This window comes from Arachis ipaensis, chromosome B6 (genome assembly GCF_059453495.1).
Source record: "Arachis ipaensis isolate K30076 ecotype BB chromosome B6, ASM5945349v1, whole genome shotgun sequence".
NCBI classification, from domain to species: domain Eukaryota; kingdom Viridiplantae; phylum Streptophyta; class Magnoliopsida; order Fabales; family Fabaceae; genus Arachis; species Arachis ipaensis.
In genome coordinates this window covers 20,206,351-20,223,456 of record NC_142441.1, presented here as the reverse complement: position 1 = coordinate 20,223,456, position 17,106 = coordinate 20,206,351, and the positions used below count along the sequence as shown (strand labels likewise).

Genomic DNA, 17,106 nt, shown 5'->3' with positions numbered 1-17,106 from the left:
AAAATCAGCCAAAATCCAAATCCCATATATATTCTGAAATCAGTAGCTAGAAAATCCAAAATCAAGGATTTTTCTTCCTTGGTGCCTTGAACTGTGGTGTTGGAACAAACTTCATGAATCTTGTCAACCTTGAAGATGTGGCTGCACTTACTCCTTGCATGGGATCGACAGAAGTAGTTACTGGTTGTGGTGAGGTCCTCTGTTTGGTTGGTAATTTAGATGGCCTTGTTGTTGTTGGTGGTGGTGCCTGAGTAAAGTGTGATAATATGTATGAGATAGTGTGAAAAGGAAAATTAAATCTAAGAAGTAAACAACAAATATTTTGGGACTTTTTATACCTCATCTTGTGTTCCACCATAGCTTGGTTGGGATAATTCAACCTCTTCAGCTTGCGGTGCAGACACTGGTGGTGGAATGTTAGCTGCTTGTGGTCCCGGAGTGGCAGTGTTGCTTGCTTCAGCTGTAGGTGTACTCCCAGTAGAAGTAGCTTTAGCCTTGGAAGCTGCCACAGCAACTGCTGCAGCTGCAAGAGCAGCAGCAAGCTCATCAACTCTCTTTTGTTTGCATCCCCTCTTGGTGTGGCCCTTTACACCACAATATGTGCATGTGAATGGCTTGAGCTGTCTCTTTAGGATAACAGCTTGGCTTTCTTGTTTGCACTAGGACCCTCATCAGCGTCCTTTCTTCTTTTAGTTGTGAGTTTTCCTGATTTCCATTTGATGTTTGGAGCCTGGAGCTGACTATATGCTGATTTTTCCCACATGAATTGGCCCGAGAGAGGATTGATGTAATGTTCATAAGTCTTCCTGTATGAATCCATATTGACCAAGGAGTAACAGAAATTCTCTGGTCTCTTGTTCACCCGTGCAAGAGCAGCACAGACATGAACACAGAGAATGCCTACAGCACACCAAATAAAAAGGTAGTTCAAGTCCAGACCATGTCAGTTAATAGTTCAAGTAAAAACAATCTAAAATGAAAATAAATATAATGTAAATGTAACAAAAATTACCTGTTAACATCGAAAACTGGCCGGTGCAAAGTCTTTTGCCTAGATCGACAACCATGTTTATTTGGTGTCCATAGACCTCAAACTTTTCATAGGTTTCATCCTCAGTCCATATAGGAACCCAGTTCTTTGACTCTTTCCTTACCTTTTCTATCTGGCTCTGAATAACTGGAGGAAGTTTTTCAACGTGGTTGTTCAACTTTATCTTGTTCTTTGTAATGGCACTCATTCGCCACGTCACTCACGCCAAAGAATATGACCAGAAAATATGAAGGGGACCATGTTGATGCATTTTTTCTAGTTTGAAGGACTTAATTAGTGCAATCAACAAATTAAAGACTAAATCGATGCATTTTATAAATCTCATGGATCACTTTGGGGTTTATCTCCTCAATTTCTTCCCTTAATGTTTTAGAAGTACACGTAAAACTTATGGCTCGGAGGGTGAATAGTTTGATAATCACGTCACATTCCCAGGTCAAAGCAAAGATGTTGGTTGGAAAAAATGGTATAGACTTGGTTCAAGGAAAAGGAAGGAGTCTACTCAACTAGTCAGAACTCATAACGAGAAAATAAAACAAACAAAATTTGGGTTCCTAACCATTCAATTCAATTCTGCAAAAGTAATCTTTCTTTTCCGCATCCCTGAAATGCTATTTATGTCTCAATTTTAGTTTCTCAGGAAAGCAGCTTCTCAATTTCCATGGCTCCACCCAGGTACTCTTTTCTCGACTCTTCCTTATCTTCTTTCTTACTTGCTCACATGTCAATGGTGTTTCCCCAATTGATCCTTTCATACGCGTTTTCTTAACTCTGTTAAAATTCATGCTTTAAGGAAGGGTTTCTCTAAGTCTCTTAGTCAAGTCAACTCTTAACTGTGCACATTTCTTTTAGCTTTTTACGGAATTTATAGTTTTTCTGGTGCCAGATGACAGCATATTTAGTCAAAGCAAACTCCAGTTCAAAGTCATTTAAACTTTAAAGAATTCCTAAATGAAAATTGACGCTGCTGGAAAAATTTTCAATATTTTGTATTTGGTTTATCATCAGTGCCATGTAGAAAAATCATCAGGAAATGGTTTTGAGAAATTATTGTATTGATATCAGGTGCAGGCATTTGAAATTGGATTAAAAGGGGTATGGAAGAATTCCCTAATCACATTTTGAGGAAAATTCCTAAAACCTTTCGGTCAAAACTAGCTGGGGTTATCTTTTAATGGGAAAAGAAGGGACTTCATTCCTTAGCCTAACTTGGTCAAAAGATGATGGTTCTGGATGCATTGAATTCTGGTCCTACTGCAGAAGCCATTTCTCAAATTATAGATACCATCGCTGAGTTTCTATATTATGCTAGTGATGTTCTTGTGAAGAAGGATAGTTTTAAGGAACTTTCAGCTTACTTGGAAAAAATTTCACCCATTTTAAAAGCATTGAAGAAAGGAAAAGTCAGCGATTCTGAGAAATTCAACCATGCCATTGAGATTCTGAGTCGTGAAGTTAGAGATGCAAAGCAACTGGCTGAAGAATGCAGCAAGAAGAACAAGGTATATCTCCTAATGAACTGCAGAACCATTATCAAGCGCCTCCAAAATAGCACTAGTGAGATTAGCAGGGCAATTGGTCTTCTTCCTTTGGCCACACAAGGCCTTTCTAATGGAATAATTGAAGAAATTATAAAGCTATGTGAGAATATGCAGGCAGCTGAGTTTAAGGCAGCCATAGCAGAAGAAGAGATTTTAGAGAAAATTGAGTCAGGGATACAGGAAAAGAATGTAGATCGCTCCTATGCAAATGCTTTGTTGGTTCTCATTGCAGATTCTGTTGGGATTACAAATGAGAAATCAACAATGAAGAAGGAACTTGAAGAGTTCAAGAGTGAAATCGAAAATGCCAGGCTAAGGAAGGACCTAGCTGAAGCCATACAAATGGATCAGATCATTGCTTTGTTAGAAAGAGCTGATGCAGCTTCATCCCCTAGGGAAAAGGAACGCAAGTACTTTGACAAACGCAGATCTTTGGGAAGCCAACCCTTGGAACCATTACAGTCTTTTTATTGCCCCATTACCCGGGATGTCATGGTTGATCCTGTGGAAACTTCATCAGGTCAAACATTTGAGAGAAGTGCAATTGAGAAGTGGTTTGCAGATGGAAACAAATTGTGTCCTCTAACCATGGTTCCTTTAGACACATCAGTTTTGAGACCCAACAAAACCTTGAAACAATCAATAGAAGAATGGAAAGATAGAAATACAATGATTACAATTGCTTCAATGACTGAAAAAATCCAATCAGGAGATGATGAGGAAGTACTGCATTGTTTACAGAAGCTTCATGACTTGTGCGAACAAAAGGGCCAGCACAGAGAATGGGTGCTACTGGAGAATTACATTCCAGTTCTTATCCGATTACTCGATGCTAAAAACCGTGATGTCAGGAATAATGCCCTTGTCATCCTTTGCTTGCTGGCAAAGGATAGTGAAGATGCTAAGGTACGTCATAATCTTAACCCATCTTTGGTTTTTCTTTTCTCAAAATAATATTTTAGTTTTATGATAATGGGGTGTAGAGAAGCTTGGCCACACTCAAAATTTGGCTTTCTTTAATACTGATCAATAACTGCCTTTTTAGATGAAATGGTGTTATTCTGATATTTAATATGTAGGATAGAGATTCCTCATGCATATCAATGCTTAATGAATTTAAAGACAGGGCCAATTACAAAGATACCTCACTGAAATATATAGTTTTGGATTATACTTTTCTTATAAAAGCAATTTTATTGTTTTACTTGTAGTATAGATGGACATTTTAATCAATGCTTTAAGCAATAGAATTCGATCAATGAAACTTTTAAATACCCTGGACAAATCTTGCCGTTTTACAATATAGTAGAACCAAGTGCAATTTCTTATATGTTTTTGCCTAATCCTAAATTTTTTTCAGGAAAGAATTGCTAAAGTTGATAATGCAATTGAGTCTATCGTGCATTCTCTTGGTCGTCGTTTGGGGGAAAGGAAGTTAGCAGTGGCATTACTTCTAGAACTATCCAAATATGATTTACTGAGAGAACGTATTGGAAAAGTTCAAGGTTGCATACTGTTATTGGTGACTATGTCCAGCAGTGATGACAATCAATCTGCTAGAGATGCAACAGAGTTGTTGGAAAAACTTTCATATTCTGACCAGAATGTTATACAGATGGCAAAAGCCAATTATTTCAAGCAGTTACTGCAGCGTCTCTCCACAGGTTATTTTTTTACCCACAATTTTGGTTGAGTGTATTAGTATCATTGATGCACTATCATCTATTGAATTTTAAAGTGCAAAATAGTTTTCTTGTTAAATTCATCATCTTATACCAAAGATTAATGTCTGAAATACTAGATTGACTTATGCGGTGTTGAAGAGAAACCTGCTTAATCACTTGTAGAGTGTGTGTAATTCTTTAAAGAACTAAATCTCAAAGTTGAAAATTTTAAAGAGAAATGCTACTCCAATTCAATGATTTGTAAAGCCTCTAGTAAATGTTTAAATAATGTATTTGAGAAGCTGCATTTATGCAAGAATACTATAATTGTTATGTTGGCTACCAGAAAGACCAGAGTGGAGTGATGAACAAGCATTCCCCAGTTACTAAAAACTTCTTTCTTGTTTCAGGGTCAGACGAGGTGAAGATGTTGATGGCCACGACTTTAGCGGAAATGGAGTTAACTGATCATAATAAGGAGTCCTTGTTTGAAAGTGGTATACTTGCTCCTCTTCTTCACTTGGTCTCACATAATGATGTTCAGATGAAAATAGTGGCCCTTAAAGCTCTTCAGAATCTATCCAGTTTAAAGAAAAATGGACTGGAAATGATTCGACAAGGTGCAACACGTCCGCTACTTAACATTCTTTTCCAGCACAGCATTCCATCTTCAAGTTTGTGGGAACATGTAGCGCCAATAATTATGCAGCTTGCTGCATCGACGATGTCACAAGATGCACAGACACCAGTTTCATTGCTAGAATATGATGAGGATGTTTTTAACCTTTTCTCTCTAATTACTTATAACGTGCCTGATGTGCGGCAATACACTATCCAGACTTTTTATGCCCTGTGCCAATCGCCCTCAGCTTCTTATATTAGAACCAAGCTAAGAGAGGTATGTTTCTAACTGAACCTTAATGTAGTTTCCACATCTGGAAATGTTCTTTTTCCTGAAGTGCTAGTGCCCAAAATGAGTTTTTAAGTATTCGACAATGTCAAAGTAGGCACGTCTAGATAGGGATCACCATTTAAGTTCTGGATTCAGCTTACTGCATAGCAGACTACAGACAAAGGCAAAATCTTGCATTACCAAAATAGTAAAAGGACTTCATTCATAGATGAGATTGCTAGCGCTGCATAGGTTTCTTCTCTTACCTTCTACAGGTTATGTAGTTATACCTTACACCAATAGATGGTGATTTGAGACCAACATTTTCCATTAGAAATTTTTGGCTGACTATCTATTTAAGATGTTTCTACCATATTTTGTTGAAATGTCAATATATCAGAGCTAAGTCTAATTATGCATGTGCAGTGCACAGCTGTCCAAGTACTGGTTAAGTTGTTTGAGACTGAAAACCAAAAACTACGAGGAAGTGCGGTAAAGCTTTTCTCTTGCCTTGTAGAAGGTTGTGATGAAGCCATCATACTAGAGAATGTGAACGAGAAGTGCATTGAGACTTTGGCCAGAATCCTGAAATCATCTTCTGATGAAGAAGAAATAGTTTCTACTATGGGAATAATTTGCAGTTTGCCGGAAAATCACCAGATCACTCAGTGGCTTTTGGATGCTGGTGCCTTGGTGACTATTTATAACTATATCCAAGAAGGGAAGGACAAAGATCTTCAAAGAAGCAAGCTGGTAGAGACTTCTGTTAGTGCCCTATGTCGATTTACAGTGCCAACAAACTTGGATTGGCAAAAGAGAGCAGCAGAGATTGGGATTATAACTATTCTAGTGCAGTTGCTTGAAAGTGGAACCATGTTAACAAAACAACGAGCAGCATTGTCTCTTGCTCAGTTTTCTAAAAGTTCACAGGGGCTGAGCAGGCCATTGCCGAAGCGCAAGGGACTCTGGTGCTTCTCATCCTCAGCGGCTGAAAGTGGATGCTTAGTACATGGGGGCCTGTGCACTGTCAAAACCTCATTTTGCCTTTTGGAGGCTGATGCAGTAGTACCACTAACAAAGGTTCTTGGGGAATCTGATCCGGGAGCTTGCGAAGCTTCTTTAGATGCTCTATTAACTTTAATTGAAGGTGAAAGACTACACAGTGGTAGTAGAGTGCTTGCAGATGCAAATGCCATACCACTTATAATCAGATTCCTTGGTTCCCCTTCTCCTGGATTGCAGGACAAGTCTCTGCATGCTCTGGAAAGGATTTTTAGGCTAGTGGAGTATAAACAACAGTATGGACCCTCAGCTCAAATGCCTCTAGTTGACTTGACTCAACGCGGTAATGGTAGCATAAGATCCATGGCAGCTAGAATATTAGCACATTTGAATGTCCTGCATGATCAATCTTCATATTTCTAAAAAAATGGTGATTCAAATTCTTGTGTTGAGGAGCCATGTTAGCTAAACCATGAAGTATAGCCTTCCCTTGATAACATCATTGTTTGCAAACTACAAGCTTGGACATGAAGGATGACTCTTTTTGCTGTCAAAATTGCTTTCATCTGTGCAATATTCTCATGGAGAATCACATTGATGTGGACAAGGTTTGCACTTTGCAGCATTCTATTAGGCTATATCCTCATGGGGAATCACATTGATCATGAACCACAGGTGAAGTGTGTCCTCATCCAATTTGGACTGTTAGTCCACTACCACCACCATTGGACATGAAGGAATATGTTTGAGGCCTATATTAAACGCCTCAAATATAGCTTCTACGTTTGAGGATCGACTGGATGGTTTCGTTACTTGTGTAAAATATGTATTAAAAAAAAGTTTCCCTTTCTCAAGGAGTTGTATTCTTTGTTCATTGGTATTGGAACTCATTTGTGATTCATCTTATATTGTGAAAAAAAAAAAGGAAAAAAAAATATTTGACACAGCTCGAAACTTCAATCCCCCTTCATCCTTAAAGACATTCATGAATTTTCCTTCGTAAAAGGGACAACATTGTTGCATCATCACTCGTGGCGTACACGTCGTGAGAGATTTTACATCCATGGTCTTGAATTTTAAACCAAAAAATTTCAATAATTAAGCTTGAGTGTAATTTTTTCTCTATTAAACATTAAGGCTGCATTCACTCGGACAAAATTAAAGAGACACAAAATTATTTTTGGTAGCTAAGATATGAACAAAGACATTGTATCCAAAAATTGAATTAGTGTAATTTGTGTCATTCTTGATAAAAAAGACAAAGAGAGACTAACAAGATATAACTTATTTTTTATTTTTTTATTATTTTATCAAATTTTTATAATTATATTTTTTATTATTATATTTTTTTTAATTTTTTTATAAACAAAATGAGAATAAATTAAATTTTTATAATTTATTCTAGTTTATCATCAAATAAAATATAAAAAACATTAATTTTTGTGTCTTGTTTTTAGTGTCCTATCTTATTCTCATAACTAAATACTAAACACAGCCTAATAGTAGTGGTTTACCAAAAAAATTTAATAATCATGTTCTCATAACGAAACGCAACCTAATAATAGTGGTTTACCGAAAAAAAAGTTTAATAGTAGTATTTAGTTCTAGTAATTGCTATTGTGCTCCCCATTTATCAATTAAATTATACATTTAGGTCTAGTTTGGATAAACAACTTAATTAAATTTTTTTTGAAAAAATAAATTAAATAATAAATGACTATATTAAAAGTAACTTATAAATAAGTTATTTTGTATTTGAATTTTTAGTTCTAAAAGTATTTATTTTATAAAAATATGATAAAAAGTAATAATATTATAAAAAAATTATTTTTTTTAACTTCTCTATAAATTCCTAAATAACTTTTTAAAAATTACAATTTGTACTTAACATTAATATTACTAATTTTCATAAGTCAAAAAAGTTCAAAAAAAAAAAAATTTTTTTAAGCTTCCCAAAATATCGATCATTCAAGTAGACAATTAGAATTATATTATGAGTGAAGGACTTGAACATCACTTTCATTTTGATCTTGCATATTTCAACTCAGCCTGTCATTCATTTCTGCCCATCCCATACTCCATGCCACTCTCAAAGGACCGTTTAATTTAATCTGTCTACCTAACATTTTAAATAATATCACAACCACTTCACAGTTGGGAATTTGATATTCCCCAAACTCTATCACTGTACTAGTTAAAGAGTTGGCTAACAAAAAACATTTTTCTTTTAATTGTTCAATTCAGGAAGCAGTTATATTTTTTTATAAAATAAGGGCAACTAAACATTTCTAAATTAGAGTTTCTATGCCCAAGCTTAAACTTATTTTATTGTTTCGAAAATTACTTAAAATGTTGATTTGGGCCTGAATGTAAGGTTCAGATTCTTTTGTATGGCAGCCTCCGACTTATTGATGTCGATGTGTCGTCTCTCCGAGTTCCTCGTGAAGAGGTGGGGGTGGTATTTGCAAGAGACTCTGATACTTAAGTTAGCAAGGACTTTAAACAGATTTTTTTAGTAGATTAAAACGTGAATATACTTAAGGAATGTCAGTGTATTTATAGTAGAGTAGGTGACCACCTTTTGAATAATTCTATCTTTATTGATGGATAATCATTCCCTTTATTTTGGGAGTTGTTGAGACCTATCTTTTACAGAAGATAGAGATAATAGGAGAGATTCGCGGAGGTAGTTTATTTGCTTGGGCAAGTAGAGCTTGAACTCCTTTGCGGTGTCCGACCTCTTTAAAGAGGTCGGGTACAGGTTGTAGACCTCCTTTATGGATTGGGTCTTTTATCTTTATTGGATCTGACTTTAGTTGTTGGGACAAAGTATGAACAATGCCCATGCTTGAGTCCTGAGTTTTTTAAGAAGTCGTACTCAAGCAATTTTGTGACTTTTGCTTTGACGTCAAGTACACTGTCTTTCTAGCGGTCGGGTACTCGACGTGTTTTAAAAATTTGAACGTTACCCTCTTTAAATGAGAGTTTAATTTTGCACGACAATTTCCTTGAATTACGCACATGTCTTTAATAGGGGTTAGGGAATGCTTGGGAAGAGTACGTTATCCTTTAGGAAAATGTGGTCGGAGATATAGACAAGATGTTCGACAATTTAAAGGTTCAAATCAAAGTCCTTGTCCCGGACTTTGATCTTTCCTTTTTCGGCCAAGACAATATTGTTGCTGACGGGAGGATCGAGTGAGGAGCCTTAACCTGACTTGAAGTCTCAACGCAGCCGACCTCCTCAAATCCCTGAAGTCCGTGTCGAGGTCGAAAATGCTAAAACTCTTTCCTCGCCTCTTGGTCTTATTCTGGCTGTCCCGGTCTCGATGCATCCTCTGACCCCTCCTGTTCGAGGTAAGGATGCCGAGACTGGTGAAGACCTCAATCCTCTACTTGGTGCTACTTCTTTGAATGCTCTTATGTTTTTATTTGGGATATTCGAAATGACCCGGCTTGTGGGTCTTATGACAGTTTATTTTTTGTAACAGTTAGTAGCTTTTTTGAACACTTTGCTTTTGTTATGGTTGCTTTTTTCACAACTTTATAAAGTAGTATTCGAGTTACTTTCTTGTATCTTAAAGAACTCTTCTGCTTTTTAAGCGAGTGAAGCTAGGTCCTTGAGGTTGAATATAGTTTGCTTGATTTCGGATCTTAGCAAATTTTTTAAGTAATAAATTCATTTATGAGTCTCCTTTCCTAGTTTCGACCTCGTATAGTCGGACTTTGTTAAGTTATTTTCACACTTCGTTTTTATCTGGCTTGTGGTTGAAGTCGGTTTTCATGAGTTGTTTTTATAACTTCTTACATTAATTTGTACCTCGTCGCTTCATCTTGCCGACAATTTTAGGTCGGGTAATGATTTTTGCAGTTTGTCGAGTTTAAATTAATGCGTTTTTAATAAGAAACTTTTGGCGAAAGAAATAGGAATTTTATTAATAAGCAAGAAATTCCTTTACATAAACCTACGTAGTAAGGACTTAAGTACCCCTAGCCCTTGTTTTGGTGACTCATTAAAATTCTTTTAAGAAAAAACTCTTTTTCAGGGAAAAAATTCTAAGGTCGGAAAAAAGAGTACACCAAAGAATAAGGTTTGCTATCTAGCTGTAGTACTTTCTTAGGTTACATGCATGCCAAGACCTCGGGAGCTCCCGTCCTTGGAGGTCAAACACTTTATAGTAACATTTGCCTAAGACCTTGACTACCTTCTAAGGTTCCTTCTAGTTTGCATCTAGTTTTCCTTCACCTGACTTTTGCACTTCAATGTCATTTCGGATCAGGATAAGATCGTTTGTGACAAAACTTCTTTTGATCACCTTATGATTGTACCTTAGAGCCATCCTTTGTTTTTGGGCTTCCTCTCTAATCCAAGTTCTTTCTCAGACTTCTAGAAGAAGATTGAGCTCTTCTTTTTGTGCCTGGACGTTAGCTCCTTCATTGTAGAATATAACTCTAGGTGATTATTCAGTAATTTGTATGAGAATCATGGCTTCCATCCCGTAAGCAAGTCGGAAAGGTGACTTCCCTGTTGTGGAATGTAAGGTGGTCCGATACGCCCATAGGACTTGAGGGAGCTCGTCAGCCCAAGCCCCCTTCGCGTCTTGTAGTCGTCGCTTTAGCCCAGCCAGTATGACTTTATTCACAGCTTCTTCCTGTCCATTGGCCTGGGGATGCTCTACCAATGTGAACTGATGTTTTATCTTGAGGTCAGCCACCAAGTTCCTAAAGGTTGAGTCGGTGAATTGAGTCCCATTGTCTGTGGTGATGGAGTAAGAAACTCCAAACCTTGTGACAATGTTCTTGTACAAGAATTTCCTACTTTTCTGGGTGGTGATGGTTGCTAAGGGCTCCACCTCGATCCATTTAGTGTAATAGTCAATCCCTACTATGAAGTATTTGACTTGTCCTGGAGCTTGACAAAATGGTCCGAGCAGATCGAGACCCCATTTTGCAAATGACCATGGTGAAATGATACTAATGAGTTCCTCAGGCGGCGCAACGTAAAAGTTGGCATGCTTCTGGCAATATGGGAACTTCTTAACAAACTCGGCCGCTTCTTTTTGTAAGGTCTGCCAAAAGAATCCAGCTTGGATTGCCTTTTTGGCTAGTGATCAGGCTCCCAGATGATTTCCATATATGTCATTGTGCACATCCTCTAAGACTTTCTTTGTGTTGGAGGTCAGAACGCACTACAAAAGAGGGGTGTTAATATCCTTCTTTTGTATAGGACATTGTGAACCAGTGTATAATTTTGTGCTTCCTTTATGAGTCTTCTGGCCTCCTTTTTATTCTCAGGGAGGACATCAAATTTGAGATAGTTGACTATAGGAGTCATCCATCCATCCCAAATTTTGACTAAATATGGTCATTGCCTCCGAATTGTCTTCCCCTTTTGTTATTGATGGTGCCTGCAGAGTCTCTTGGATAAGACTTCTATTGTTATCCCTTGGCTTGATACTGGCTAATTTAGAGAGGGTATCAACTCGGGCACTTAATTCCCAGACTATGTGTCGGATCTCTCCTTTTGAGAAGTGTGTTAGTTGCTTGCTTCGTCCAAGCACCTTTTTATGGTGGGACCTTTAGCTTGATAGGCACCGTTAATTTGCGAAGTTATTACTTGAAAGTCACTTAACACTATCAACTTTTCTGTCCTACTTTTTTGGCCAGCTTCAAGCCAGCAAGTAAGGCTTCATATTTTGCTTGATTATTAGAAACGAAAACTTGAACCTTAGTGAGAGTTCTATCTAAGTTCCTTGGTTTGTTGCATGACCCATCTACGTACAAGCTCCATGTAGTTGGATCTCCTAGGTTTTCAGCGTACTCAGCTACAAAGTCGGTAAGATATTGGGATTTAATTGGTGTCCGAGCTTCATATCTTAAGTCGAATTCAAACAGCTCAACAGCCCATTGCAGCATCCGTTCCGCTAAGTCCGTCTTTTGTAAGATGTGTTTCATTGGCTGATTAGTACAGACTTTTATAGTGTGGGCTTGAAAATAAGGTTGAAGCCTTCGAGAGGTGAGAGTAAGGGAACACGCGAACTTTTTTATCTTTTGATAGTTCAACTCTGTCCCCTGTAAGGCTTTGCTGATAAAATAGATAGGTTGCTGCCCCTTTTTATCTTCTCGGATCAGAGTTGAAGCTTTGGCTCGACTTGCTACTACCAAGTATAGTACAAGCTCTTCTCCTGCTACAGGTCGGGCAAGTATGGGGGCTGTCCGAGGAAGGCTTTGAAATCTTGAAAAACTTGCTCGCACTCTGGGGTCCATTCAAATTGCTTTCCCTTTCTGAGGATTGAGTATAAAGGTAGTAACTTCAGGACTGATCTTGCTAGGAATTGATATAGAGTTGCCAACCTTCCATTTAATTGTTGAACTTCTTTGAGACAGGTCTGGCTTTTCATGTTTAGTATAAATTGACCTTGTCTGGGTTGGCTTCTATGCCTTTTTAGGTTAGCATGAAGCCTAAGAATTTTCCCACATCTACTGCAAAGGTAGATTTTGAGGGATTTAGTCTCATCTCGTGCTTCCTTATTGTGGAGAACACCTCGAATAGGTCGGATAGTATTGTTGAGCTCTCCTTGGTTTTGACAAGTATGTCATCCACATACACCTCCATAAACTTTCCTAGATGGGAAGATAATACTTTATTCATCAGCCATTGGTACATAGCTCCGGAGTTCTTTAACCCAAAAGACATTACTATGTAAAAATAGTTAGCTTTTGGAGTTATGAATGAGGTGTTTTCTTGGTTTAGTTTATACATCGGGATCTGGTTGTATCTTGAGTAAGCATCTATAAAGGACAGATACCGATAACCTAAGGCTGAGTCAACCAGAGCGTCAATGCTAGGGAGGGGATATGGATCCTTGGGACAAGCTTTATTAAGGTTGGTGTAATCAACACACATCCTCCACTTTTCGTTTTATTTTTTCACGAAACGACGTTAGCTAGCCACAACGGATATTTTACCTTCCTTATAAATCCCGCTTCCAGCAAAGCTTGTACTTGTTCCTCCATGACCTGTGTCCTTTCTGGTCCGAGCTTCCGACGCTTTTATTGAATAGGTTGAGAGCCCGGGTATACTGTGAGTTTATGGGACATCAGATCGGGATCTATTCCAGACATGTCGGAGGCCTTCCAAGCGAAGAGTTCAAAATTTCTCCTTAGTAGATCAATGAGTTGTTCCTTCATGTTTTCTTCTAAACTAGCTCCTATGTTTGTCGTTTTGTTAGGGTGATCTCCGATTTGTACTTTCTCTACTTTTCCTCCAGGTTGGGAGTGCAGTTCTTCTCGAGTTTGGACACCACCTAGTTCAATAGTGTTGACCTCTTTGCTCCTGAGACTGCCTTTTAAATTAAGATTTTCATTGTAGCACTTATGTGCTAGCTTCTGATCCTCCTTGATAGTGGCAATTCCTTCCGCTATGGGAAACTTCATATAGAGGTGAGGTATAGAGACAACAGCTGCAAGTCGGTTCAAGGTGGTTCGACCTATTAAGGCATTGTATGCCGAGGTAATTGGTGCACGAAACTGGCTCTGCAGAATTCGTACAGATAGACCGACAAGTATACCGGGTCGTCCAAGTAATACCTCAGGTGAGTGAGGGTCGATCCCACAGAGATTGTTGGTTTGAAAAAGTAGTGGTTACCTTGCAGATCTTAGTTAGGTGGATAGAAATGATAATTTGTCACGGAAAACGCATAAAACAAAATAAATAAATAAAACGTTACTAGGTAGACAAGAATTCAATGGTATAAGAATGGTTGAGGCTTCGGAGATGTTTTGTCTTTTCGCATTAACTTTTCTTACTGTCTTCTTCAATAACCTTCTGATTCCTTCAATGGCAACCATAAGTGATTAACTCATGTCCTCTCATCAAGTTAATCTCCTCTACTGCAGCAATCCACCATGTTGAAGTGACTCATGTCCTCTCATCAAGACACTTCTAGGTTTCTCAATGTAGCAGAAGATGAAGCTCTAAGCAATCCACTCCCCTTCGCGATCCTACTCAAGGTGCCACAGATAAGGCAGATCTTCCGGATTAGAAAGTGCTGCTTCTCTGACTCTAGCCTTAGCGCCACAGAGACCTTACGCACCCATAGTCAACGGAATTTCATGTCACATATCCAAAGTTGCTCAGATGCTCTGTTAGAATTCGCAATGCAATCTCTAGTTTTAGTTCAATGCTATCCAGGTCAGGAATTGTACGGAACCCATGTAGAACAAGGGTGATTGTCATGGGTCACCCTCAATTCATAAGATGAAGAACAAGGTTGCATAAGAGAATAGAATCAGACATATTGAATTAGAACAGTAATATTATTGATCCATGAAACTCAGCAGAGCTCCTAATCTTAACCTTAGGAGGTTAGTGACTCATACTATACAGAAAAAAATAAAGAAAGGTTCGAATGGGCAAAGATCTCTAACAAGGATGATCTTTGTTCTATATATACTAGTCTAATAACTAAGGATTACAGAAAATAAGATAAACTAGTCTTTTAGTGCGAAAATCAACTTCTGGGGCCCACTTGGTGAGTGTTTGGGCTGAGCTTGAGTGAAATCCACGAGCTAGTACCCCTTAGGGGCATTGAACGCTGGCTAGGGACTCCATCCTGGGCGTTGGATGCCAGCTACTCCCCAGTGGGCGCTGGACGCCAAGAATGGGGCTGGTGGCTGGCGTTAAACACCAGTTTTGGGCCTTCATTTCCAAAGCAAAGTATAGACTATTATCTATTTCTGGAAGATCTGAATGTTAGCTTTCCATAGCCATTGAGAGCTTGCCATTTAGACTTCTGTAGCTCCAAAAAAGTTTTTTCGAGTGCACGGAGGTCAGATCCTGACAGCATCTACAGTCCTTTTTCTATCTCTGAATCAGACTTTTGCTCAAACTCCTCAATTTCAGCCAGAAAATACCTAAAATCACCATAAAACACACAAAATCAAAGTAGAATCCAAAAATGTTAATTTTGCACTAAAACCTATAAAAAGTTAATAAAACTTAAACAAAACATGATGAAAACTATATGAAAATAATGCCAAAAACCGTATAAAATATTCGCTCATCAATAATGTCAACCACAATATAATCAATGCTTAACGTCTTCGATTTTGCACCTTTTCCACAAGTAGTGTATAATAAGAAAATGTATCCAAGAGGTCGAATCGGCATATCTCCCAATCCGAAGAGGTTATCCAAGCATGCCTTCGAATCCTTTTCTTCTAATCCGAGTTTATCGAAACCAGGTTTAAACAAAATATCTGCCGAGCGACCTTGATCTATTAGATTTATATGGAGGCTCGCATTGGTAATGATCATTTTTATCACCACGGGGTCGTCATGCCCAAGTGTTATCCCTTGAGCATCTTTTTTAGTGAATAAGATGGTGGGCAAGTCGAGTAGTCTACTATCTTGCCCGACTTGATAAACCTCTTTAAGGTGCCTTTTCCATGATGATTTTGACATTTCTCCTCCAGTAAACCCCCATTAATCATCTGTATATATCACTCCGGGGTCTGAAGTGGACGTTCTTGTCGTCCCCCTTCTTTGTCTCTCTTTCTCTTTCTCGGATCGTCCGATCTGTCAGCCAAGTATCCGTCTAATCGGCCTTCTCTGGTCAACTTTTCTATGACATTCTTCAAATTGTAGCACTTATTAGTAGATTACCCATAGAGTTTGTGATACTCACAATACTCTGTCCAGCGTCCTACCTTCTTATGTTTGATCGGACGAGGCGCTAGAAGATTTTTGGTGTGACATATCTCTCTGTAAACGTCTACTAGAGAAACCCTGAGGAGGGTGTAGTTGTGGTATCTTCAAGGTTTCTCCAGGTTGTGTTCTTCCTTCATCTTGGATTCTTTTTCTTTTTTCCAAGGTGGATAGGGTAGGTTGGGTCGAGGGAAAGGTTTCCTTAGTCGGAAATTCTCCTCCATGTTGATGTATTTTTCGGCCCTTTCTTGCATTTCGTTTAAGAAATCTGGGTGTTGTTTGGATATGGATTGAGAAAACGGCCATTCTCTAAGGCCGTTAACTAATCCCATTATCACCGCTTCGGTGGGTAGGTTTTGTATCTCCAAACATGCCTTATTGAACCTTTCCATGTACTCTCGAAGGATTTTTTTTGACCTCTTGTTTAACCCCTAGCAAGCTCGGCGCGTGCTTCACTTTATCATTTTGGATAGAGAACCTGGTCAGAAACTTCCTCGCCAGGTTGTCGAAGCCAGTTACCGACTTGGGCGGTAAGTTATCGAACCATTTCATTGCCGTTTTAATCAAAGTGGTCGAGAAGGCTTTGCAGCAGGTAACATCAGAGGCATTGCCCAAGTACATCCGCCTTTTAAAGTTGCTCAGATGGTGTCTCGAGTCAATCGTTCCATCGTACAGATCTATGTCGGGAGTTTTGAAATTTCTGGGAACTTTAGCCCGCATGATCTCCTCTATGAACGGGTCTTCTCCACCTAGGGGATTTTCTTTCCGATCTGATCGGTTATTTCGATTTTGAAGGTCGGCCTCTAACTTCATGAGCTTTTCTTCCAGCTCCCTTTGTCGTCTTACCTCTCTCCGCAGTTTTCGCTCTACTTCTCGCTATTATTTAGCCTGTTGATCTAGCGGTTCTAGTCGTCCTCGTTGACCATGGACTAGGCCCAGTATTTCCATTGTTTGAGGGGGTTCCTCATTTTCAGGATGGTGGATCTCTGAATGAATTCGCCTTGAGTGGAAGTTTCCCGATGTCCCTTCCCCGCGAGGACCATGCGTTTGCCGTGGTGGAGGTAGTATAATGACATGGTCCTCTGGTTGGGGCTCGGATTCGGATTTAGACGCAGTGTGGCCGTCTTAATACTGGTGGTCCTGCCATTGTTAAAGAATGAATCCTAAGTCTTCGGCACCAGTGCCAATGTTCCAAAGGTTACCTAAAACGTTGATTTGGGGCTAAACATGAGGTCCAAATTCCCTTG

At 38.7% G+C, this 17,106-nt stretch overlaps 1 protein-coding gene across 1 annotated transcript; it reads left to right on the top strand.

The window, feature by feature from the left end:
• Window positions 1–1,433: 1,433 nt before the first annotated feature.
• LOC107646099 (U-box domain-containing protein 43) lies at window positions 1,434–7,096 on the top strand. Its single transcript, XM_016350291.3, has 5 exons — window positions 1,434–1,726; window positions 2,117–3,498; window positions 3,953–4,256; window positions 4,667–5,154; window positions 5,575–7,096. Exons 2-5 carry the CDS (start codon window positions 2,272–2,274, stop codon window positions 6,571–6,573), a joined length of 3,018 nt encoding a protein of 1,005 aa, XP_016205777.1. The 5' UTR covers window positions 1,434–1,726; window positions 2,117–2,271; the 3' UTR covers window positions 6,574–7,096.
• Window positions 7,097–17,106: the final 10,010 nt, after the last annotated feature.